Source organism: Choloepus didactylus, chromosome 4 (genome assembly GCF_015220235.1).
Source record: "Choloepus didactylus isolate mChoDid1 chromosome 4, mChoDid1.pri, whole genome shotgun sequence".
Classification (NCBI taxonomy): Eukaryota; Metazoa; Chordata; class Mammalia; order Pilosa; family Megalonychidae; genus Choloepus; species Choloepus didactylus.
In genome coordinates, this window is record NC_051310.1 from 102251331 (window position 1) to 102276542 (window position 25212).

Sequence of the window (25212 nt, forward strand, 5' to 3'; positions counted from 1 at the left end):
CATGACTTCCATGGGCTGATACCTCTCAAATCTGTCTTCACTCCTGTTCTCTCAGGGCATGTTTCCAGTTGTCTGTGGGACATCTCCACCAAGAAAGCTCACTTATTCATTGTCCATCTGTCTCTCTCTTTCATGCACACATTCCCTTCTCTTCCCTTGGTTAAGAGTACATAATTAAAATGGTGCAGCCACTATGGAAAACAGTTTGGTAATTCCTGAAAAAGTTAACATAGAATTACCATAGGACCCAGCAATTTTGAGCTATGGGCCCAAAAGAATTGAAAGAAGGGACTTAACAGATATTTGTATACCAGTGTTCATAGCAGCGTTACTCACAATAGCCAAAAGTGGAAGTAACCCAAATATACATCAGCAGGTGATTGGATAAATAAAATGTGGAATATACTAACAATGAAATATTAGCCATAAAAAGGAATGAAGCTCTGATATATACCATAGCATGGATAAGCCTTGAAGACATCGTGTTGAGTGAAATCAGCCAGACACAAAAGGACAGATATTGTATGATTCCACTTAAATGAAATAACTAGACTGTGCAGATTCATAGAGACAGAAAGTCGAGTTACCAGGGATAGGGGAATGGGGAGTTAATGTGTCATGGGCACAGGGTCTCTGGGGCGGTGGAAACATTTCACTAATGAATGGTGGTGATGGTAGCACAACATTGTGAATGTGATTAATGCCCCTGAATTGTATGCTTGGGAGTGGTTCTGACAGGAAATTTTATATTATATATATGTTACCACGGTTTGAAAAAAGACTAAAGAGACAGTGACAATTAAATGTAATAGATGATCATAAGCTATATCTAATGATGGAGGAGAAAATGCCCAAAAAGACATTTTTGGGTCAATGGAAAAAATTGGAATATGGATGTATGCTTTTTAAAAAAAAATAGTACATAATCACCCATTCAGGAAACCTCAGGTCTACCCGACTCTTCTATTTTCCCATTTAGTGACTGTTCACTATTTGTATTAAATCAGTCATTAAGTCCACTCGATTCTACCTCTTATGTATCTCTTAGCTCACTATCCCCTATTCTCCACCCTGCTTGCTGTTGCCTTAGTCCATGACCTTGTGTCTCAGTCTATTTCAATAGCCTTCTTATTGGTCTCCCTTTCTCCTGCTATTCCCAGTTCTTTCAAAATGGAATGATGTTGTTTACCTGATGGCCACCTATTCATCTTTCACCACCTCCTCTGTGAAATCTTTGTTAACATCCTCTCCTTACATATAAAATTAATTACATCCTCTACCTTACCTTTATGGCACTTTTTACAGACCTCTATTTTAGTACTTATATTGCATTCTAATTATTTGCCCATAACCATATGGGTATGAATTCTTTCTGAAAAGTGACTGTATATTACTCTCTTATTCATCTTCCTCCACCCTTACCTTCCCCACTACTTTCCCCCCTTTCCCCACCCCCACTCCAAAAAAAAAACCCTCCCTGGCATGTAATGTTACCTTTTCTTCTATTCTTTTATCTACGTGTTATGGGTTAAGTCAGTCTATGGCCCTGCCATCATCTATACTTCTTGTGTCTACTTTTCAGAAAGGTGAGGTCTGGTTTGCTTACTCATCTGGAACAGAATGGTGGGAGCAGAAAAGAAGTGTATTAGTCTGATTTCTTAACATTTTATACCTCAACTTTTAAATTAATAATACTGTTCTTAGATGACTTGGTTGTTAGTAAACCCTATAATCCAAGAAGTTCTAGCCTATGGGGTAGACTATAAAAGATAATGCCCTTCAAGAACTCTCTCTTTTATAATGAGTATGCAAACTGCCTCTATAACTCTGATTCCTATTCTTTTCTATTAGTAGTATTTTCCTTTCTTTTACATTGGAGATACATGAAACGTAGCATATAAAAGTCAGACTGTTGCATGCTGAGAGCTAAAACATGCTGTCTGTGTTGAGGAGAGAGGTAATTTTTTTGGAAGAAATTATAGTTGCTTTTGGTAGGAAACTTCTTCATGAAACTGACCTGGTTCATTCAAGCACTGAAAAACAATTTTTAACACTCTAACTTCTATGGAGTATTTGTTTACATTTACACAGATGAGTGGAGGAATTCAAGGACTGGCATGTGCTTTTGCTAGCAGTGAAATTTGTTTTGAATCTTGGCAAACAGGAGGAGTTTTTGATGCTGTTGATAGTGAAATTTGCACTTCTGCCTGTCATTCTTCAGGTTAACCCACCCAGAGATTCCTTATAGTAGTGGAGTCACAACATCCACCAACAATTCAGAATTTGTGGAGGATCTCTCTCAAGGTCAGTTGCTTCAGAATGATTCTTCAAATACAGCAGAAGTTAATGAACAGAGACATGAAGATGAGGTAAGCTAAATACCTCCTCCTGTTACTGGCCTCTGAAGCTTCTAAAGAAGCAGTCAGCAAAGGAGTTGGTCAAGGGGTTCATCATCACCTTTTCTTACATTCTTGGGCTGACTCTTGCACAATTTTGTTTTATATTTCTATTTTCCATATTAATATCATTGATTGTAGTGACATAGAGACAAGTAGGCTCTTCCCCTCTCCCCTGCCTAAGAAATTTCTGCCTACCTCGTATTAGGTGTTCAACAATGCTTTTTGAATGAGTGAATGATTTAATTAAATAAGAAATTGATGAGATAGCCACATGCCCTTGTCCAAGGCTACATTCTGCTCACCAAGCCCTGTAGCCCAAAGGATTCACACAGCTTGCCAAGTCATTCACCCTCCCATAGGGAGCACTTTTCTCTAACTCACACATAAGTTCCATATGGGCCACGGCAGTCATGTCCTTCTTGGACTTTGTGCTCCTTACAAGTGACCACTTACACTGTCTGTGTTTTAAGGCACTTTTTTTTTTTAGCCAGGAAAGAGTATCTCTTACCATTGATTTTTGTCTTTTTTCTTATTTTAAGAGCTGATTTTTCCATCTGTTCTGTTAGTGTTCTTAAAGATTATAATGAATCCTTGAAGTTTCTTAAACATCTTAAAATCCTGAGTAGATTTAATGTTACTCGGTTTAAAAAAACTGATACCAAATACTCTATTTGCTGAGTGGTGAATTATTGGGCTATTTTATATATATTTGGAGTACAGTACTTAAACTATAATTAATATTTAGATTTTTGTCACATTTTATTTTCTTTTCCCTGAAATAAGGATTCTTATATCCATAAAACATTATTAACTGAACAGCTGTGTGTATTTGTAAAATTATGAAGCAAAAATGATGTACCTCGTATCTTATTTAAAAGAAAGAAGGAAAAGGGCTGTGATAAAACATAAAAATTCATATTCAAGAGTTTTTTTAGCTTTTTTAGAAGTGGTTTACTCTTTTGATTTAACTAATGACATATAATGTATATTATAAAATATACATTTTAAAGAACAAATCATCAAGCCCCAAGGGACTAGTCTTGATTTTGGATATATTATACTTACTGAACTTTTTCTAAAGCTTAGATAGTAAGTAAAAATCTGTATACTATCTGCTAAGAAAACTAAACTGGTGTTTGGTATCCATGAGAAACACCCTTCCCAAATTATTTTTAATCCCTATGCTACAACTTGTCTCCTTTTTTTTTTGCCTAGTCCATGTGACAACATCTTGTTCTGATCTACTCTTAACAGTGAATGTTTCTATGGTACAGTGCTGTGTGTGCTCCTGCATTTCTCATTCAGAATATTCTCCACCAAGAATCAGTACCTGTTAATTGCATATGAAGGCCAGAACTTCCATGATCATGGCATCACTTTTTCTCATTGTTGGGATTACACTAAAATAGCCCCTGAGTGTAACTTTGCAGTGCAGTGCATAAAAGGGTCTGCAGGTGAACAGTCTGGAGTTCCTTCTTGAAAACTGCTTTGTAGTCATCTGTGCCTATGACAGATTTGGAGGGATTTGAACATCCGGGGCCTTATTGGTAGGAAAATACAGTTATCATCCTGTTCTGTTTGTTGATGTTTGTTGCTGTATTGTTTTGGATTTTTTTGTTGTTTGGTTTTGGTTTTTCAATTTTTTGTTTTGTAGCAAAGAAGTAAACGAGGAGGTTGGTCCAAAGGAAGGAAGAGGAAGAAACCTCTTCGAGACAGCAATGCACCAAAATCACCCCTTACAGGATATGTTCGATTCATGAACGAGCGTCGAGAACAACTTCGAGCAAAGAGACCAGAGGTCCCATTTCCAGAAATCACAAAGATGTTGGGCAATGAATGGAGTAAACTGCCTCCTGAGGAAAAACAGGTTATTGTTCAAATTCTTGATCTTTTGCTTGGTTTTGGTATCTCAAAAATAACTTCTGTCAGAAAAGCAAAGATGGTTGATTCTCCAGTTTTGTCACAGTAGTGCCTAGGAGACCAGAGTAGCAGGGTCCTTGATAGCTCTTTCTCTACTCTAGCACAGTGGTTTTTAAACTGTTCTGGGGTCTTCTACAGGGGTGTGAATAGGAGTGACTTAGGACTCCCACAACCAGAAGCTCCACTCTTACTTGATTTATATGCTGAGAGTTCAAGTAAGATTTTTTTTAAGTGGTTCAATAGTAAGAATTCTAGCAACATAATTTATTCCGCTGAGTTAAATGAAAAAAAGTCATAAATGAGAAAATGCCAAAAAGTCATTTGATAAAATTCTGCAGTTCACATAAGATTTTTGTTTAAGGAAAAAATTTTATCTTACTATTTTTTTACTTTAGTTCTGGCAAATTTAAACTATTGGAATCTTTCAGCATCTGAAAGATACCAATATTTCTTTAATATCTTGCACTGTTAAATCCTCTTATTTAAAAAGGATTCCAGATAGACTCCTCTTTAAACCAAAGTGAAAAATACTCTCCTGAGAATTCATTGAATTCAGAAATTTTCAAAGATGTCAGATTAAGTTGCAACTTGAAGCTCCATGTTTACGGTAGCAAGCTACTAGAAAGCAGTATATATTGTCCATTGTTTTGGCTGCACTATATGCAGGGATTGTGAGCTGCATGTGCTAGGTTATTCTTTTCTTTTTTATTTTATTTCAGAATTATTACGTGCTCACTGTTTACATTTTTTTCAGACAATACCGAAGTGTATAAAGAAAAAAGTGAAAGTAACAGTAGTTATCTCTAGGTATAACCACTGTTACCTAGGTAGGACAAGGTTTGTTTTGTTTTGTTAATTTTTATTTGAAAATGATTTCAAATGTACAAAAAGCTTCAAATATAAAATCGGACATTGTTAACACATTTTGTCCCATTTCTACATTTGTACATGCACTCATGCTCTCTCTCTCTCTTTCTTTCTCTCTCCTTCTCCCGTTCATACGTACAGACACATGTACAAACACATAATTTTTTTTCTGAATCATTTAAAAGCTAGTTACATACATCATGGCCCTTTACCCCTAAATATTTCAGTGTGTATTTCTGAATAGAGATATTCTCTTATATAACTACAGTACAGTTATCAGTTTCATAAATTCGTATTAATACAATACTTTTATTTAGGCTGCAATCCATGTTTCAATTTTATCAGTTGACCTAACATCATTCCTTTATAACATTTTTTGCCCTCCACTAAAGATTCCAGTCTAGATCAGGTATTATATTTAATGAAGTCTCTTTAGCGTCCTTTAATGTGGGATATTTCCACAGCCTTTCTTTGCTTGTTATAACATTGATATTTTTTAATAATGTAATTCCCTTTTTCTTGTATTGGAACTTTCCTTATTTCATATTTGATGTTTTCTCATGATTAAATTGCGGTTATGCATTCTTGGTCAGCATACTACATAGGTGGCATTGTGTCCTTCACAGGGAGGCATACGATGTCCATTTGTTCCTCTTTGGTAATGTTAATTTGATCACCCAGTAAAATTTTCTCTCCCCCTTATAATTAATAAGCAATCTCTGGGGAGACATTTTAAGAACATGCAAATAATCTGCTGCACATTAAGGTTTCTCTCTTATATTTAGCATCCATTGATGATTCTTGCCTGATCCAGTCTTTACCACGATGGTTACAAAATGATGATTTTCGAACTCCAGCAAGGGCCCTCCCCTACCCCCATTTATATATTTATATGTTTATTTATTTATCTAGTTTTTGTTGATATGGTCATGGATTTCTGTCTTTTCCAATGGCTTATAATTTGTTATTGTCTTTAATTATTTTGGTGCTCAAATTGTCCCAGAATTTGGCCATTTGGCTACCCTTTACATCTACCTCTTGTATGGGATGAAGTTTTAACATAATTTCTCACTATTGTTTGTGTTCAACCAGTATTTTTATACATAATTTCTTATACTTGATTGAGGAATGAAAAGAGCAAGGCATTAAACAAAATAATCCTGGTAGATCAATGAACTATGTTTAAATAATTAATACAACAAAGCAATCAAAGCATGTAGACCCTTTCAGAGTAGTCCATTTGGGGTCCATAGGATGAGGTCATTCCTTTTTATGTTCTTTCTGTCTCCCAAGCTTTAGTGCTCCACTCAGCTTTTAAAAGGCCAACTGAGACATGAGCTCATTCCCTCAGAATGGGTTGGGATGGAGAAACAAAGGAATATTCCATTCCTTCCCCTGGGAAGATTAAGTGTGCCTAAATGGTGTTCAGACCTCGTAAGGACTCTAGTGGCCATGTAGAGTTCTATCTATAGGGTTAGAGGAATAACTATGATCTTCTTCTTTGTGAATTTCTTATGAGAAAGGTCTCAATTGAACTTATTAAGTTAGAAAAGGCAATAAATAGTCCAAAATGTCAGAATCATGTATAAGTTTTATAATTAAGAGATATTTTATTCTATTCATATGAGTCTTGTTTTCTTGAGTCTCCCTTAAAGCCTATTGCCTGTCCACTTTTCTTTCCATGTTCTCCTCATCCTCTTTTCTTCAATTAGGTCATTGATATTGTACCTAAATCTCTGTTTCTTGAAAATAATTCCATACTTCTTTCATAGCGCTACCTTGATGAAGCAGATAGAGATAAAGAACGTTACATGAAGGAACTGGAGCAGTATCAGAAGACTGAAGCCTACAAGGTCTTCAGTAGGAAAACCCAGGACCGTCAGAAAGGCAAATCTCATAGGCAAGGTATCAACCAGAACCAAATGTTTATATAGTTTGATGTGTATGATGGAGAGTCACAAAGCCAACTATTAGAGTGGTAAGGTATAAAAGACATCTCTCTGTCATCTTGTATTATTTTATATTCATTTATAAGCAACACCTCAGAATGTCATTAAAATCACATTGCTCTTATTTTACAAATTTCGTTTGGGTTTCCAGATCCAGATCAGCTGTTTAGCTTGTGCTCCAAGACCCTTGTTAGTTTGCCGCCTTCCCCGCCCCACTTTTTTCTCTAATTCCAAGTTCAGCATTTCTCTCCCTCTAGGCAAGTCTGTCTATTAAACAACATAACTGCCTTACTTTAGTACCTCTAAGCCTTTCATTTTCCATTTCTCCCAGCCTTCAGTGATCATCTTTTTTCATTCATTCATGTATGTTTACATTTAAAAAATATATATTAAGCATCTCCTATTACATATCAAGCTCTCTTCTAGGCATTGAGGATACAAGAGTGAACAAGATAGAAAAGATCCCTGCCTTCATGGATCTTTTGTTCTCTGTTAAAATTGTAATCACAGCCTTCTGAGTATTGCTTCAAGCTCTCCTTCTTCAGGAAACACTGCCAAAGAAGCCCCACCCACAACTAGTCTGTCCATTCCTTGGCTGTTACTTCCTCATACTTTGGCATTTAGCCTGCTAAAACTGTAATTTTGCACAAACGGCCTTTGGTATGTGTTTCCTGTCCACTCTCCTACCCTATTCCCCTCAAAGGAAAGAACTGTGTCTGCTATTTCTCTTGTACCTAATTGTGTACTCTAAAGGTATAGGGTTCCCCTTAAGTTTTGTTGACTGCCTGATTAATAAAACCATGAAGGAAAATAGCATGTTGTGAGAGCCTGCATATACTGGCAGTTTTTCTAGTTTGCCACAGTCACACACTTGGGTTTTGTTATTGTTTTGTTCTGTTTTTCAATTGAATGTTCTTTTATTCTTTCATATTTTTAGATGCAGCCCGACAGGCCATTCATGATCATGAGGTAATTAGCCTTCTGTCTACAGATTTTATATATATATGTGTGCATGTGCATGTGTGTGTGTCATAATATTGCTGTTTTAAATGCTATTAGATTTTATTTCCTTTTATGAATGAAAGAGAATTCCCTATCCAGTAATTCATATTGTTGAGTTGCTTTTAGTTTAGGCATTCTTAGCATATGGGAGACCCTTATGCCATGAGTCTGTCCTTGAACTACAGTGCCTAACCCCAATCCTTTCCTGTGGTCCAATAATTTTATTGGCTTTTAATACCAAAGATGGCTTGAATTCGGAATGAGGTATAGGAATGAGGACTGACTGAAAGCTATAACTTGACCATATTTTATCTAATACCATAGTCTGACTCTCACAAGGTTGTTATTTAGGAAATCCAGCATTTCATTAAATTGATCTATTTAACTACAGTGTGGAGAGAATACAAGTGAGAATATCTCAGTTCTTAATACCCCTTTCCTATTTTCTCACCTCCTTGGCACATATTTTTTTACTGGCCTTATCATCCCCATTTGGTTCAACTATGTAGATAAGACACATACACACTGTGTTCCTGTGTATGTATGGTCAACCTGTGTTGACCATGCTGCATAGAGAGCTTCAAATATATATATAGGTAACCTATGGTTAATATAAGGTTGTAAAACATATAAAATTTGTGGTAATTCCATGTTTTAAAACTCTCAATGATGCTCCATTGCTTACTAAATCACATTCAAACTCAGCAATCAGGGTCTTCCATAATTAAGTTCCAATTTTCCATTCCAGATACCTTAACTTCCTTAGTCTCCTATGTATCTTATGTACTTAAAAATCTTGACTGCTCATGATCCTCCAGATGCACAGCCCTTCTCTTCCTTATGCCTGTGCTCATATTGTCCCCTTCACAAGAACAATTTTTCTCCCTCATACATTTCTTCCATTCACCCTTCCTCCTATTTTTCTCAGATTTCTAGTCATCCTTCAAATGAGATTTCAATTCCGTTTCCTCCTTCAAGCCTTATCATTTAACTGTCACAGCTTTCTATACTCCTCTTATGCACTTTGCTGATTTGGCCTGCTGTTAAGATTATTTGAGTGCTTCTATTATTCACATTCTTGGATCGTAGTCTCTTTGAAGGCATGCCCAGTCTAGTTTTCATCTTTTTATCCAACCCTGTACCACCTAGCATGATGCCCTTGCATGGAGAAGATATTCCATAAATACTTTTTGAAGTGAAGTACTTATACCAGGATGCTTCTTACAGATCCATTTGCTTTCATGACAGCTTTACCTGGTTTTGATACATAAAGAGAGAAGCCATTTTTCTTAGCCACATGAGAAGTAAAAACAAACTCTAATTATAAAAATTATCTTGGACATGAACACCTCTTTTATTTAAATTAATTCAATGTCTTTTTTAAACAAATGTTTGTTACATCTTCAGCATGCCTTAAGAAGGAAGAAACATAAAGATATCATAGAAAATAAGCAAAAAATTGGATCTTTGCTCTCCCAACCTCCTGAATAATTTGCTTGTTTTTAGTTTTTTACTAAATCAAGGAAATCATTTCTTCAAAATAATAACTTATTTATATTGGGATTGTAGTTCTCATACCTTATTTGGTTTTGGTTACCTTCAGAACACAGAGAAAAGATTCATATTCAGAAGTCAGATACACTTATTACCACTCATGAATTATCAAGATGTATGAGAAGTATGTTAATTATTAGTGTTTTATTCTTCAGATAAATCCTATTTAAATGTAGTTATATATGACATTTGCATGCTGTAGTTAAAATGAGATGTTATGAATAGTTTTTGCTTAAGAACTTTGTATGTATACTCCATATTTTAAATCATAATTGAATAATGTTGCAAATTTTCCATATCACCAGGTATTCATATAATTATTTAAATTAATTATTTCTCCCTCCTTTTGTCTGTGTGTCCACCTACCAATATCACAAAATTTTCATACTTCCTTTATGGCTTCTCTGTCCTTAATGGTTACAAAAGAGAATTTGGACAGTAATCTAAAACATTAGGTCTCACATTTTCTAATTAATCACTTATTAATTTCATCACTGTGGATTTTGCTAACCAAACCATATGTGGAATTTTTGTCTTCAGTAAAGTTGAAATAGTTGCAGTCAGAAAGATTTAGTAGATTTAGTCAGTCAACAGAAGTTACTGATGTTGATTTGAGAAATGAAGCTTTTTGTGAATATACATTGTTTAGTCATAGAAATTTCTGTAATTTATATGATTTATAAAAAACAGTGGATCTCTGTGTGATTTCTGTTTCAGGATTAGACATGTGTTTTGTTTTTTTGTTTTTTTAAAAGGGGGTGGGGTGGGTAGGTGGGAAGCCAGCAGTAGTTTCTCAAAAATGTACAGTAGGCTAATTAATCACTGATTGATTTCATCACTGTGGATTTTGCTGACCAAACTGTATGTGGAATTTTTTTACCTGGTTTTGATACATAAAGAGAGAAGCCATTTTTCTTACTGAGCCACATGAGAATCTCTGTTGGTATGCCCACATTGAGGAAAAGCTAAGTAAGATTTTTGACCCAATTAAAGTCCCTCGCTTTATCTTTTTTTATTTTGCATTGATTAATATCTTTTGTAAACTAGGTAATTTCAAAACAATTGCAACATAAAAGAACTATTTTTATAGTTTTTAAACATAGTTACACAGTGATTTCCTAGCATATAACATTTTAGTTAAATGGGAATTAAGAAAAATAAGAGTTCTGTGGGCTGAAAAGCAGCCCGGGAGGCCCCATGAAGAAGGAGGAACTGAATCAGGCCTTACGTATGACATAGATCCTGTGTGGATTGGGGTTGGGGAGAGACCATCCCAGGAGGAATAAAATGTCTTGAACATTTGGGTAAGTTCATGTAAGACCTAGTATTTTGCAAGGTGCTTGAAACATCATGAATACATGCTTATTTCCCTTTACTTATCTTATGAGGAGTAAAATGAGAAATGTAACAGAATAATCTTTGAATTCATCTTAGACTACCAAGACCTCAGAGATCCTCTCAACCTGCCCTCTCATTTTGCTGGTGAGGAACATGACTTATCTAATGGTAAAGAACTTATCCAAAATCATTTGTTGAATTAGTTAGAGGAAGCAGTGTGGCTGAAATCCAAGGCCTTCTGTACCCCAGTCTGGCATTTTTGGCAGCACATACTACAATAAACAGAATAAACTAAAGTATTGAAAGTTAAAAAGGGCCCAGTTGCCTGAGATGTCATCAGAATTTGTTGTCAGTTAGAAACTGGTTTATGTAAAGAAAACTATTGTATTCCTATATGAGAAACTTGGATTCCTAAGATTCTGTTACCAAGGCTGGTACTGGAGAGTGTGTGCTAGAGCTATAGAAATGCTGCTGACCTGAAAGCCATTCTGCACAGCAATGGAGCACTTCAGCCTGTGCACAATATTAAGAGCGGTCCCTGAAGTAAAGGGCACTTGAGATAAGCGTATCAAACTCCATGAAATTCTAGCCTGTGCCTAGATCACAACAAAATATGTTCAGTTTTAAAGGACCTCTGTTCTTTTACCCCCACTCAAAATATAGCATGAAAATCTAAAGTGAAGAGTATTCTTGCTTCTCTCAAATCAAAAGCCAGCCCACTGGACCCAGGAGTCAGCTAGGGTTGCTCTCAGGAGGACTAAGATAAAAACAATAATTTTGTTTCTCCTTTCATTTATAAGAAATGACAAAATGACACTCAGCCTGAACAAATTAAACCCTTTCAATGAAGAGGTAATCAAATCCATATGATTTTAATCCCTTGAGCAATCCTTAGAGAAGCTTAAGTATATCCAAGCCCCCAGGAGGATCCTCTTTATGCCTAGTAATGTACTCAGTAATGGAAGAGTGCTGATGGTTTTTATTACCACTTCTCTGTTAAATAGAATTGCTCTGTTGCCTTATGGAGACTGAGCAGTTTCATTTAATTGCTTTAATGTATCTTATTTTGCACTCTAAAATCTGTACCAAGGGGCAGTGTGTTATTACACCTGTGGTGTGCTGTCCTCTGCCCTTACATAGTTTCGTTTGAACTGCTCTGCCAAAGCAGAAACAGAAGATACCTTAGGTAGCTGAGGGGAATCAAGGCCTGCTATCCTTGGAGAGGCTGTTGGTACCATGCTGAGAGCCAAACATCCTCATCTACCCATCCTAGCTGGCAAATGGTTAGACTTATGGCTAGAAACCTGATCTCACAAAAGCCTGTGCGATTAAATAAGATACTAAACAGGGTGGGATGATAAAATCATAAGACTTTTATTCTAAGTCATTTGTGGTCTTATGCATGCTTTATTAGGCCTTGTATATATTGGGATTATGTTTTCTGTTTTCCTGCAGCAGCTCGGTAATAGACTTAAACCATGTCGTAAGCCAGCAGAGTCAAGAGAAAGCCACTATGGAATGTGTTTAAGGTCCTTTTTAGAACTGGCCTTTCTTGCCCATACATAAGAGTTCTCATTGAACTGGCTTGAGGTAGAGTTTTGCATGTTGAAAATGGAACTTCTTGATGATAAATTTGTTGTTTATTTTTAAATTGTTCAGGGAAACTCACTTTCCTTAAGAAGAAAAAGGTAGGGTAAAAATTAAGTACTCTAAGTAAATACTCAGTTTTTCAGACTTCTGTCTTAGATGTCCATCTTGATCAGCTACCATTGGCGAGCAGTTCACACAAGCCCAGCCTGCTAACAAGGCAGATACCAGTATGAAAACAGGAACTTGGCTATCGGAATTCCTTCATAGGCTGTTAACCACTTAGCTTTTCTACCAGGCACCAAATCATATTTGACTTTTTATTTAAAAATAAAGTGTTCTAAGTGTTCAAAGATAAAAGAGTAGGGGTACTCTCTCTCTAGCTAAGCCAACTTGAAAGGTGAAATCACTGCCCTCCCCCCTACGTGGGATCAGACACCCAGGGGAGTGAATCTCCCTGGCAACGTGGAATATGACTCCTGGGGAGGAATGTAGACCTGGCATCATGGGACGGAGAACATCTTCTTGACCAAAAGGGGGATGTGAAAGGAAATGAAATAAGCTTCAGTAGCAGAGAGATTCCAAAAGGAGCCGAGAGGTCACTCTGGTGGGCACTCTTACGCACAATTTAGACAACCCTTTTTGGGTTCTAAAGAATTGGGGTAGCTGGTGGATACCTGAAACTATCAAACTACAACCCAGAACCCATGAATCTCGAAGACAATTGTATAAAAATGTAGCTTATGAGGGTTGACAATGGGATTGGGAAAGCCATAAGGACCACACTCCACTTTGTCTAGTTTATGGATGGATGAGTAGAAAAATAGGGGAAGGAAACAAACAAACAAACAGACAAAGGTACCCAGTGTTCTTTTTTACTTCAATTGCTCTTTTTCACTTTAATTATTGTTCTTGTTATTTTTGTGTGTGTGCTAATGAAGGTGTCAGGGATTGATTTAGGTGATGAATGTACAACTATGTAATGGTACTGTGAACAATCGAATGTACGATTTGTTTTGTAAAAAAAAAAAAAAAAGACTAGGGGTAGTACAAATAGGGAAATATATGCTATCTCTGGCTTTAACCTTATTTTTGTAGGAATGATTTCTAGATGTTTTTTACTATTCTTTGTATTATAGAGGTTTTAGAATTTTAAGATTTTACTAACAATTTCTTCAATACTTATTTCCCACTGTCCTCTTTACCATCTTAATATTGTGTAGGATTTTAAATACCATGCTAAGAAGCTTATAATTTATAGTCATAATGATTTGCACTTCAAATTCATTATAGAAATGGCAGCTAAAACATCTTAAAAATATTTAATTTATTCTTAAAGATCATTGTGGAATATGTTTTACAGTATTGGGTTTTTTTTGGGACTTTAATTTTTAATGGCTTATTGATGAATTAATTTCAGGCTTTATTCTCTCCTCTCTCTTACAGTCCTTGACTTTCTCATTTTTAGAACCTGGTGATTTCTTGCTTCTTGGTTTTGTCTGTTTGCTTGCTTGCTTGCTTGCTTGTTTCTGTGTCTGAAGAAAGTCTAAAAGAGCCCCAAGTATAGTGTCCCTGGGAAATAAGTAGAAGTACCAGTGAAGTCCCATTATTATTGCCCATGGCTGGCAGATCTCCACTTAAAATTCTTATTGTCCACTCTGTAAATTTAGGTTGGATAGTTGTATCTCAGAGAGCATAGCCAACAGAAGCAACTGAAAAAAAACACCTAGAAATTCCCTTTCTGAATTCCTACCTCACCAGTTTTCAGAACTGTATTACTGTTGACTATTCAAAGCACAGAGCTAAGAAATGGTTTCCAAATTCTCCATTAAGGAAGTTTATGAAGGTTTTTTTTTTTTAAGTTCTTTCACTGCACAGCAGTTTTATATCTGAGAGAACTGATTACTTTGCCTGCTTGAGCTCTTTAAAAGTTCAATTCCACTGAAAAAAGGTGAATGTATTTTCCTCACAGCCTCACCTGTATTGATTCCTGCTCAGCCTACTGTTTCTTTAAGGAAGACATTATGCCTTCAAGTATTATGATTTAATTTAGCTTCTATTTAAGAATTAACTGTTTTTGTTACTCTTGATTTACAGAAAGAAACAGAGGTAAAGGAACGGTCTGTTTTTGACATCCCTATATTTACAGAGGAATTCCTGAACCACAGCAAAGGTGATTACTGAAGTATCTTTTAGTATACCTTAGGTCTGTGACAAGGGATTTGGTTCTCAGGAGGAATTCATTGCTCAAAAGTGATGGTAGTGATATCCCTCTTTAGGGCTAGTCTGGAAGGCAGAATAACTGCTTTTATTTCACTCTGATTAAAGTTAGCTACTCAAGGATCATGAGGGAAAGCTAGCCAGTGTTGTCAAAGCTGCTTTGGTATCTGGATCCAAGGGAATAAATATAAAACACTAATTCAATTGTTTTCGTACTTTTAGCCATGGAACTCTTTGTACAAATGAAAGCTTACATAGGAGCCTAAAATGTAAGAGCAAAGCTAATTCCATTGCAGTGAAGATGGGGACCCACAACTGTGTTTCCCTCTGCAAAAACTTTCAAGCTTCTTAGTTTTGAAAAGGATGAACAAACAAACAAACAAGAACTGCTTTAATACTTAGGGGGTTGCAACTCTTCTTTGCAGTCTTATGTATAGAATGTGATCAGCTTTAAGAATTAAAATAACTCTGGGGAGCTAGGCGTTTTGTTGCTGGAATTACTATCTGGAATGCCATAATGAGAATAGGGAGATGAGGTGGGGTAGCTAAACAATTCTAATTAGAGGCAGCTGAGCAGAACCTCCTTTCAAGAGTCATTGGGGTTCCTCTGAGACTCCTCCTAGTGCTGCAGGTGTTCTATGGGGTGTTGTATCCTCAGCTCGGGAGGCAGAGCTCCGCCAGCTTCGCAAATCTAACATGGAGTTTGAGGAAAGAAATGCAGCCCTGCAAAAGCACGTGGAGAGTATGCGCACAGCAGTGGAGAAGCTGGAGGTGGATGTGATCCAGGAGCGAAGCCGCAACACAGTCTTACAGCAGCACTTGGAGACCCTGCGGCAAGTGTTGACCAGCAGCTTTGCCAGCATGCCCTTGCCTGGTAATGTCAGCTTGCCTGAGTGTTTTCAGTAACAGGAGGTATGGGGGGGTGAGAGGGTGGATGGAGGTGGGGGTACTGTTTGTGGTGGGGGGAGGAGGGGTGAAGCTTAAATTTCCCCCAAGAGGAAAGTCAATAAAATCAGGATTCCCACCCCCACCCTACCCCTCAGCCCCCCACCCCCACCCTGCTCAGTCTTCTATGAGTCATGTATGAGAATGTGTACTGACTAAAATCATCCAAAATTTGAGGCTCTCTGGTCATTTAAATTTTTCTTCATTTAAATTTTAATGATTCTTTCCTTTCTATTAAGCTTAACCTGATATTCAGAACAGTAAAGACTGAATAATAAATCCTGAATAGAGCACTTTCTCTTGTATATGTATATTTATTTGCTTTGTATTTGTTTTTATTTTAATGGAAAGGAAGAGGCGAACAGACTAGTATTTCTGCATACTGTTTCATTTTTGAGGATAGTCATAGCAGAAAACCGCGAGAGTCTCTGTCTTAACCTATGTTTGTTATATGCATGTACTCATATATACTATATAACAATTATATAGTCCATCTGTATATTTAGAGTATATGTATTAATTTTATTTCTTTGAGGTCTAAAAGTCTCCTAAAATTAAAATACTGTCTATGGCACAGGCCACATCAGAGTCACAATTTCTTTTGCTGATAACTCACCTAATTTTTCTGATTAAACTGAATGGGGAGATTTTCTTAACTCTGTCTTCTTATCTCACTTAAGGAAGTGGAGAGATACCTACAGTGGATACCATTGATTCATATATGAACAGACTGCACAGTATTATTTTAGCTAATCCACAAGACAATGAAAACTTCATAGCTACAGTTCGAGAAGTTGTGAACAGGCTTGATCGTTAGGGAATGGTGAGTGCTTGATGATACGAGGTTATTTATAGGCCAGCACATCATCAAGAATAAGACGGCATTAGACTTTATCAATGCTACCAAGACCCTGGAATTTCATTAAACAAATGAGTTGGAGACTTGACCACGATTCCTATTGCATGGTTTCTAAATGTAGTGAATAATGTTAGAAAAAAAGAGAATCAGGATAGATTTTTCTCATGAATATCTCAGCCTGGTTTAATTGAAAGAGCCTGTTTTTTGTGACTGGACCTGGATTCTAGCTTTGTCACTTAGCTGTATTCCTGGGTGTTAACTTCCCAAAGAATTTGAAGAGTAATGAGAAACTTACAGGAGAGTACCCCCAGATCAGCACTTAGCACAAAATAAATATCACTTCCTTTTCCCTTGAAAATATTATACATTGTATATAAGCCTACAGAAGTAAGAAGCTTTTCATTCACCACTGTTGTATGTTAAATGTTAATGTGGACTATACAGTAAAAGAGTTAATGCCCTGGTTTAATAGATGAAAAAACAGCCAAACTCTCAATAAGCAACAAAGAGAAGAGAAAGTAAACTTTTTAAAAAGCATATTCAACAAAGGGCTAGTGGTTTGTTACATCCTTTTAGAGGACAAAAAAGTTTATTTCCAAAAGAGATCTACCCATGTAAACCTTTTAGTACTAATGGTCAGTCAACAGGTATCATTTCTTAAATGGAATTGGCACTTGTTCACTCTCATTCCTAGAGATAAAGTACCCTGTAGTGTGCCTTCCCACAAAATTGATATCCCTTTAGTCTACTGATTAAAATATTCCTGACTGGCAGGCGTAAAAACAGTTTGGAAATCTTAGGGTTGGGCCACATGGTGAAATGACCACATATTGATATAAAAACAAGAGTGGGCAGGAGGATAGTCTCCTTAGAATGGTCAGCCATGGATTTGAATCTTTATTTGTCCCTCAGGTTCTTGAGCACCCTCCCTTGTATATAACATATATAAATATTTGAGATGGTTTGAACTTGGAGTGACATGTATAAGAATTTTTAAAACCTATGATTCTTTGTCTAATGAGGCAACATCTTCTAGGAGAGACAAAGGCAGAAGTCCTTAACCTTTTGGTAAATGCCCTTGGATAGTAACTGTACAAGGCGATTCATTATATTTTAGCCTCAGCCATGCTCAGATGGGGAAAGGATTACTGTCCTTCTAGTGAGTAGCCAGATGGAACAAATCATACTTCTAAGAGATGTTTAGACTCCCTGCAGAATAAAGAAGTGGCATTATTGCTGCTGTTTATGAAGGGAACAGCTTGTAAATCTAGGACTGGGATTTTTAGGAGCTCATCATCCTCGTTTTCACACAGTACTTTCAATTAGCACTCTTGTAAGCTTGAAAAGAAAGAGCTGAGAGAAACTGGAAGATTGTGAAAGAACACAGTAACCGATAATTTGGTGTCTCCTCACATAGGTATAGGGCAGGTATTGCAAGTATCGAGCCAAAAGTGGCATTTTACCAATAGAACAATTCCAAAGCTTTACCCATCTTAAGGATATAAATCATAGTATCTCTTTTCTGAGATGTCCTAGAAAACCTAGAATATCACTATTATCCTTGATTTTAGCCTGCAAATACTTTCCCCTTAAAAAAAAAAATACCAGAAAAGGTGAACTGTTATATCACTACAGATTCTTACAATCTGGCCATGCATACATAACTAAGAATAGATAGTTTCCCAAACCCCTCAAAACTGTCAAATGAAAGAATTACAAAGACTGTGATTAATACTAGCTTGGCCTCATTATACAAATATGTACAGACAGTTAGGCCTGATGTCCCCAGAACTTGGGGTACAATTAATTACTCTGACATGAGTTTGGCAAAGGTTTCATCCACTCTCAAGAGCCAGTGAGTAAAGGGAAGCTAATGGTGTACAAGTTTTAGAGGAGCATATTAGAGCTGGAAGGAACCTTTAGGAATCTCAACATTTTACACATGAAGGACCAGTCCCAACGAGGTAAAATCACATCCTGCCTAAATATACCTGAGTACATAAGTACAGAATCCAGGACTAGAACACAGGTATCTAAACCCTTGTTTGGTGGACTTTGAAACATTTGGTGGGGTTTCTACAACATTGATACAAGGAAGGGGGTAAGAGTATGTGTATGTAGAAAGCACTAAATCTTGGAATAAGAGCATTAGGATGAATAAGTAAATAGAAAAATAACAATCCAGTAATTAAAATGTTTTAATTTTTTTGTCAGCCCATTCTTTATTTTTATAGATATACAATGGAAGAATTACCTCAGCTGTTAATCTTTCTTTGAGGCTAACTAGTATCTAGAGAAAGAGGAGATGTGGAGGAGGCGATGTGGGTTAATTCCATGTTTAGAGGTGACCACTTTATATAAACTATCAAACTCTATATGATGCTTGATTTCAGTTGAACCAAATGACTAATATTTGACTGATTGAGGATTGGAAAAATCTTTGTCGTGACTCTTAATAATGGGACAAAATTTATTGACCATACACACACAAAACATTTCTACACATGCAGATACACTTATATTTATACATAAAGGAAATTAGTTTTGATTGACCATGCATTCTTTGGACTAAAGTATTCAGAGTACTTATTTTCCCCATCAAATTTGTCCCCCTAGCTGCTTTTCTGTGTTCAGCTGACAATTTTCCTACCTCTCCGTGGTTGCTGAACAGGAAGGAGTAGGACCGTGTTTCTCATTGAAATGTTATCTAAAATATCTTAGTTGAGGATACCTGCTTGCAACCTTAATGAGCTTTTTAATTTACATTCATCCTGTTCTTCAACTTAACCCTCCTGAAAATAAATCATTTTTTTAACCCATAGCCCTAACCTCTTCTGAGCAGTGCTTACCCTTTGTGTCTTCTTTTGTTTTATTTGTTATCCACAGGTCTTATTGCTCCAAGGTGTTCTGTACAAATTGGTTTTACTTGTGAGGAATGAGAAGCCATCGATGGAAGTTTGAAATGAATGGGGGCAGGGAGACAGTACAGATCACTCGTTGGGTAGGAATTATGCTCAGTTAAAAGCCATATGAGGGAGCAGCAAAAGGAATATGTATATGAGCTTCCTATGGAATCGTCCTTGTGTGAAGCTTTGAAAGTGTGCAAATCACTCTCCCAGGTCTTCATTTTCATTTCTGTTAAAGTGGATCTGCATATATTCTGCTGACTAGGTGACCCTGAAACTGACATCTGCAGCAGAAAAGAAGACTTCCCATTGTTGTAATTCAGATTGGACTCTTTTATCAGTGGAGCTCCAGTTTTCTTACCTAATTGTGTTTTTTGCTGTTGTTGTTTGTTTTGGGGGAGGGGGGTTTAATGCCTTTGGGGTTATTTTGTGCTTCCCTTGACCCCCACCAAGTTATACATCTCTGCTCAGCAGGGTTCTGAAGGAGAATTTCTCTCATTGGACAGGCCCAGTCTTCTCCCATCATTGCCCTGCTGTGACTCCAAAAAAAAAGGAGCTTCTTGTTGACTGTGCCCTGTGGAGCAAGGCTGTGTTTCCTACCCCACACATGCTCACTGGGTGCCAGCCCTCATTGAAGCTTTGTGATTGCTGCCCTGAAGGAGAATGCTCTTTCCTTCCTTCTTGGTACTGCCTGCTGTTTTATAAGCATTGTTCCTACACATACATGTGGCCCCAGTCCCAGCAAGGCTCTTCTGTTTCCCATCTGTTGGCAATGTCTTGTGAAGCATTTTTGCTGAGGAAACAGGGGAGAAAGAGAAAGAGTAAACTCTCATTTGGTATTGAAGAAATCCCAAAGTTCATCATAAGCGAAAACTTGGGGAATCCTAGTCTTCTTGTACTGACAGATTTTGGTAGGTGGAAACACTCAAAAAATCTCCAGCTGACAAGAATTTTCATGTCCTTTGTCTTCCTTCTGGAGCCTTTAACTGCTAAATCTGTGTGAAAATGACAGGCTTCCCTTCCCTCTCCCTCCTTAGCAAGCGACTTTTTAAAAACAGGAAAAGGTAAAAAGGATTTCTGACTCTCACCTCAGGGTCATTTTCTTTAATGCTCTAGAGCACACGGTTGCAGCTGAGATCTTTGGAACCAAAGCAGAGTATGTTGAGCCCACTGTCTAGGCATCATGCCAGCCACCAAAGACAAATGGATGGAAGTGTGGCCTCTTTCACAGTATGCCCTTGAATCAAAGTGGAAGGCCAAAAACTCCCTGTCATGTTACTACACCATCTTGTCTTCTCATTATCTCCTTATGTGTTTTCTTTATTAGATCACAGGAAAACAATAACAAAACTTTTTTTTAAAAATACCGTATGCAAACACACAGCATATTTCCACCTAAGCCTGTAAACTACCACTTGGCAACTTTTCCTAAAATAAGAATCCGTCATTATCTGTTGCTATAAATCTAGCCAAATTGTCTGCTTTTCTCTATTTTCTTGTTTTCCTTCTCTCTCCTGCTGTTCTCTTGCCACTTCTCTCAGACCTCCTTTCCTGTTAAGTCCAAACTAGAACTCACTGTCTGGCAGGACATCCAAACCTGCTCTGGAAGTTTATGTCTTCCTCCTGCCAGATGCTCTCACACCTTTTCTCTTTGTTCCTCATGATTTTCTCTCTGTTTTCCCTGTTTGTTCATTTTTGAGCAGCTTCATTAGCAGTACTGTGTGACCAGAGAGGCTGTAACTTGATAATCATTCTTCTCACTCTAGATAGAAGACCTAACTTTGACTTAAAACCTGTGCGTGTTCAGGAGTACGCAAAAGATTTCAAGAGACCTACAATCTGAAATTATTTTCACAGTAAAAGCAGCCTGCTTTTTGAAATGCTGGCTCCTCCCAGTAGCTCCCCATAATTTACTGGTGGCTGGGATTCAGCTGCCACAAAACTGTCAAGTTCTATAGATCAGATCTGTGTGTCCCTCCTCTCTTCTCTGTGCAAATGAGGTGGCAGAAGAGGTTATAGACTAGTGTGATACCTAATTCATGTTTCCCAACAAATTTTTAGATATTATTGTTCTCATTAAGAAGCTTGATTTTTGCACTTAATGTTCTTTTCAAGAAATAATTTGTTGCCTATTCAGTGTTACAGATTTTTTTTTAATATTATTTTTAAAACACACAAGGAGCAACTAAGGAAAGGGAGACAAAGTGTTTTATTTCTGACAAAGTTAAATTTTAGAAAAAAAAATTGTATTACATGTGTTTGGAACTGTTGAAATGCCAAGTTTTCTGTACAAGTGTTTTTGTAATTAAACTTTTACAGTTTCTTTGTTTTGTAAGAAGTCAATATGCTTGCTTGACATTTGCCTCATTAAAACTTTTCTATGTCAAATCCACATGATTCAGTTTTACTTGCATTGTAATGAAAAAAAATTCCTAAAGACTTTATCAACTCTACATTAATCATCAAGTCTGTTATGCTTTAAAACAGTAACATTCATTTTACAAATTGCTTATTCAAAATGTGTCTTAACCTGTTTGAGAATTCAGTTCTTTTAATATATGTCATAACAATACAGTGGGTTGTAATTCATTTTAATGTATCAGTGTATTCTGGAGGCAACTTGAAAGAAGTCTGATGTTTTTAAAATCAGTAACTTTAGCCCTCTTGATAGGAGATCTTTTGATAAAAGAGATGTTATGGTTAAATATTTGCTTTTTAACCACTAGTTAACCATTTAAAATCATTTTTAAGGGAAATTTGTCACCTATTTCCATCATGCTTTTAAAATCTTAGAGGTAAAAGTAACCTGGCTTCCAAAGCCTGCTGCTCTCCCAAGTAGCCAGTTGTATAGCATGGGTTAACTATTGCTTTGTTTCACTCCAGTTATCTGACATAACACATATCTCAGCTGTCTTAAACTGTTGTTAGAAGGGTAAATTTAGCTAACAGAATTGACCATGCTTTGGAGGATATGAAATGTTTGTTATATGAATGCCAAGAATTAATGAGGTATCTCAGGATTGGGTTTGGCTACATTTAACAGAAATCCAGAGTAGCTTAAATAAGAAGTGTGTCTGTCATAGAAAAGAATTTTCAAGATAGGCAGTCCAAGACTACTATGAAGGTTCCTGACTGCACCACAATATGGTTCGTTTCTCAAGGTCACCTCTTGGTCCAAAATAGCCCCTTGACCATCAGCCATCACTTTGAAATTCCTGGCAGCATGAAGAAGAAAAGAGAACAAGGACAAAATGGATATACCTGAGTCCACACCCTTTAAAGAGTCTTCCTGGAAATCAAACAGTTCCACATGTCTCATGGGCCGGAACTCAATTAATTGCCTGACTAAAGCTGTGTATAAGGGAGGCTTAGAAATGTCATCTTTGCTTGGACTTTACTGCTCCAGATAGTATAGTGGTTTTAGTTAGTAAGGAAAAGGAAGAAAATGGATATAGATTAAGCAACTAACAGTTAATTTCATGAGTTGCATATGTGACTCCACGTATGTACACTAAACCCAGCCCTGCCATATTAATGAATGGGATGCATTGCCTTTGCCTCTTGGCCATCTGAGAATGACCATGTACTTTCTTGACACATTTTTCTTCAAACCACCAAAAAGCTGAAAGCTACCTTCAGTCTGGGTTGTCATTTCCTGTTCCCAACTCATCTCCACATCTGCTCCTCAACAGCTGGTGGCCAGTCTTGTTTGATACAAAGTCAACATAAACAGGTGGTAATATTTCCTCGAGTTATTTGCTCCCTCTCTCTACCTGCTCTGCATTTGCTGGGTTAAAACAATACCAGGATAATCTTTCAGTGAGGGTAGGGAAATTAAAGTATTGCTTGGAGGAACCACTCATCTACTTCCTGCCCTCTGAAGGAATTTCCTTTCTTGGAACTGAGAGTCAGGCTTTTTCTTTTTTTATGTATTTACTTTTTCTTTTTTATTAGAGAACTTGTAGGTAGATTAACAGAAAAATCATGCAGAATATACATAATTCCCATATACACCCCCCAGACATGAAGTTTTCCCTATTATTAAAAATGTCCATTAGTGTGGTATCTTTGTTACAACTGATGAAACAATATTATAATTTTACTATTAACTATAGTCCAGAATTTACATTAGGGGTGGCCATTTGTATTGACAATCCTATGGTGTTACTAAATTTTTATTCTAGTAACATGTAGATAACCTAAAATTTCCCCTCTTAACAACATTCAAATATATAATTCAGCAGTGTTACTTACAGTCAGTCTTTTGCTACCATCACCACCATCCATTACTAAAACTTTTCCATCACCCCAAACAGAAATTCTATACCAATTAGGCATTAACTCCCTATTCTGTACTGCCACCTGGGCCCCTGGTAACCTGTAGTCTAGTTTTTTTTTACTATGCATTTGCATACTCTAGTTATTTCATATCAGTGAGATCATACAATATTTGTCCTTTTGTGTCTGGCTTATTTCACTCAACTTTGTATCTTCAAGGTTCATCCATGTTGTCACAAGTATCAGAACTTCATTCTTGTTAATGGCCAAATTATAGTCCATTATGGTAACATTTTGTTTATCCATTCACTTATTGATGAACACTTGGGTTGCTTCCATCTTTTGGCAATTGTGAATAATGCTGCTATGGACATCAGTGTGCAAATATCTGTTCAAATCCCTGCTTGAATTCTTTTGAGTATATACCTAGAAATGGGATTACTGGGTCGTATGGTAGTTCTATACTTAACTTTCTGAGGAACTGCCAGATTTTTCCACAGTAGCTGCAACATTTTACATTCCTACCAACAACATATAAGGGTTCTTATTTCTCCAATACTTCCATTTTTTTAAATAGTCATTATTCTAGTGGGTGTGAAGTGGTATCTCATTGTGGTTTTGATATGCCGTTCCCTAATGGCTAATGAGGTAGAGCATTTTTTCATGTGCTTTTTTGCCATTTGCATATCTTCTACGGAAAAAGTATTCAAGTCTTTTGCCCATTTTTAAATTGGGGTTTTTGTTGTTGCATCATAGGTTTCTTTATTTATTCTGGATATTAAACCCTTAATGACTTTGTGACTTCCAAATATTTTCTCCCATTCTTTAGTTTGGTTTTTTACTTTCCTGATGATGAACAGAAGTTTTTTATTTTGATGAAGTCCCATTTATCTATTTGTTTCTTTTGTTGCTCATGATTTTGGTGTAATGTCTAAAAAACGTTTCCTACCACAAGGTCCTGAAGATGCTTAGCTATGTTTTCTTCTAGGAGTTTTATAGTTCTTACATTTAGGTTTTTTATCCATTTTGATATACTGTGTGATACATAAAATTTTCATATATGGTGTGAGGTAGAAATCCACCTTCATTCTTTTGCCTGTGGATATCCAGTTTCTCCAGCATCATTTGTTGAAGAGACAGTGCTTTCCCCATTGCATGGACTTGGCACCTTTGTCAAAATTCAGCTGGCCATAGATGTAAGGGTTTATTTCTGAACTCTTGGTTTCATTCCTTGTGTCAGTACCATGCTGTTTTAATTACTGTAGCTTTGTAATAAGTTTTAAAATTGAAAAGTGTGAGTCTTCCAATTTCATTCTTTTTCCAGATGGCTTTGGCTATTCAGGGCCCCTTACCCTTCCATATAAATTTAATGATTGGCTTTTCCACTC

General features: G+C 36.7%; 1 protein-coding gene across 2 annotated transcripts in view; it reads left to right on the plus strand.

The window, feature by feature from the left end:
- The window catches only part of HMG20A (high mobility group 20A), a 71805-nt gene extending 49867 nt beyond the window's left edge, over positions 1–21938 (plus strand). The window contains exons 3-11 of one of the 2 annotated variants that reach the window (XM_037833335.1): positions 2222–2369; positions 4054–4266; positions 6959–7091; positions 8073–8104; positions 11126–11197; positions 14714–14789; positions 15495–15710; positions 16462–16604; positions 19527–21938. In XM_037833335.1, the coding sequence (XP_037689263.1) occupies positions 2222–2369; positions 4054–4266; positions 6959–7091; positions 8073–8104; positions 11126–11197; positions 14714–14789; positions 15495–15710; positions 16462–16598 (1027 nt within the window). In that variant the 3' untranslated portion in view covers positions 16599–16604; positions 19527–21938. The remainder of the gene's footprint in view (positions 1–2221; positions 2370–4053; positions 4267–6958; positions 7092–8072; positions 8105–11125; positions 11198–14713; positions 14790–15494; positions 15711–16461; positions 16605–19526) is intronic. The other variant, XM_037833336.1, reaches the window with a different exon arrangement.
- Positions 21939–25212: the final 3274 nt, after the last annotated feature.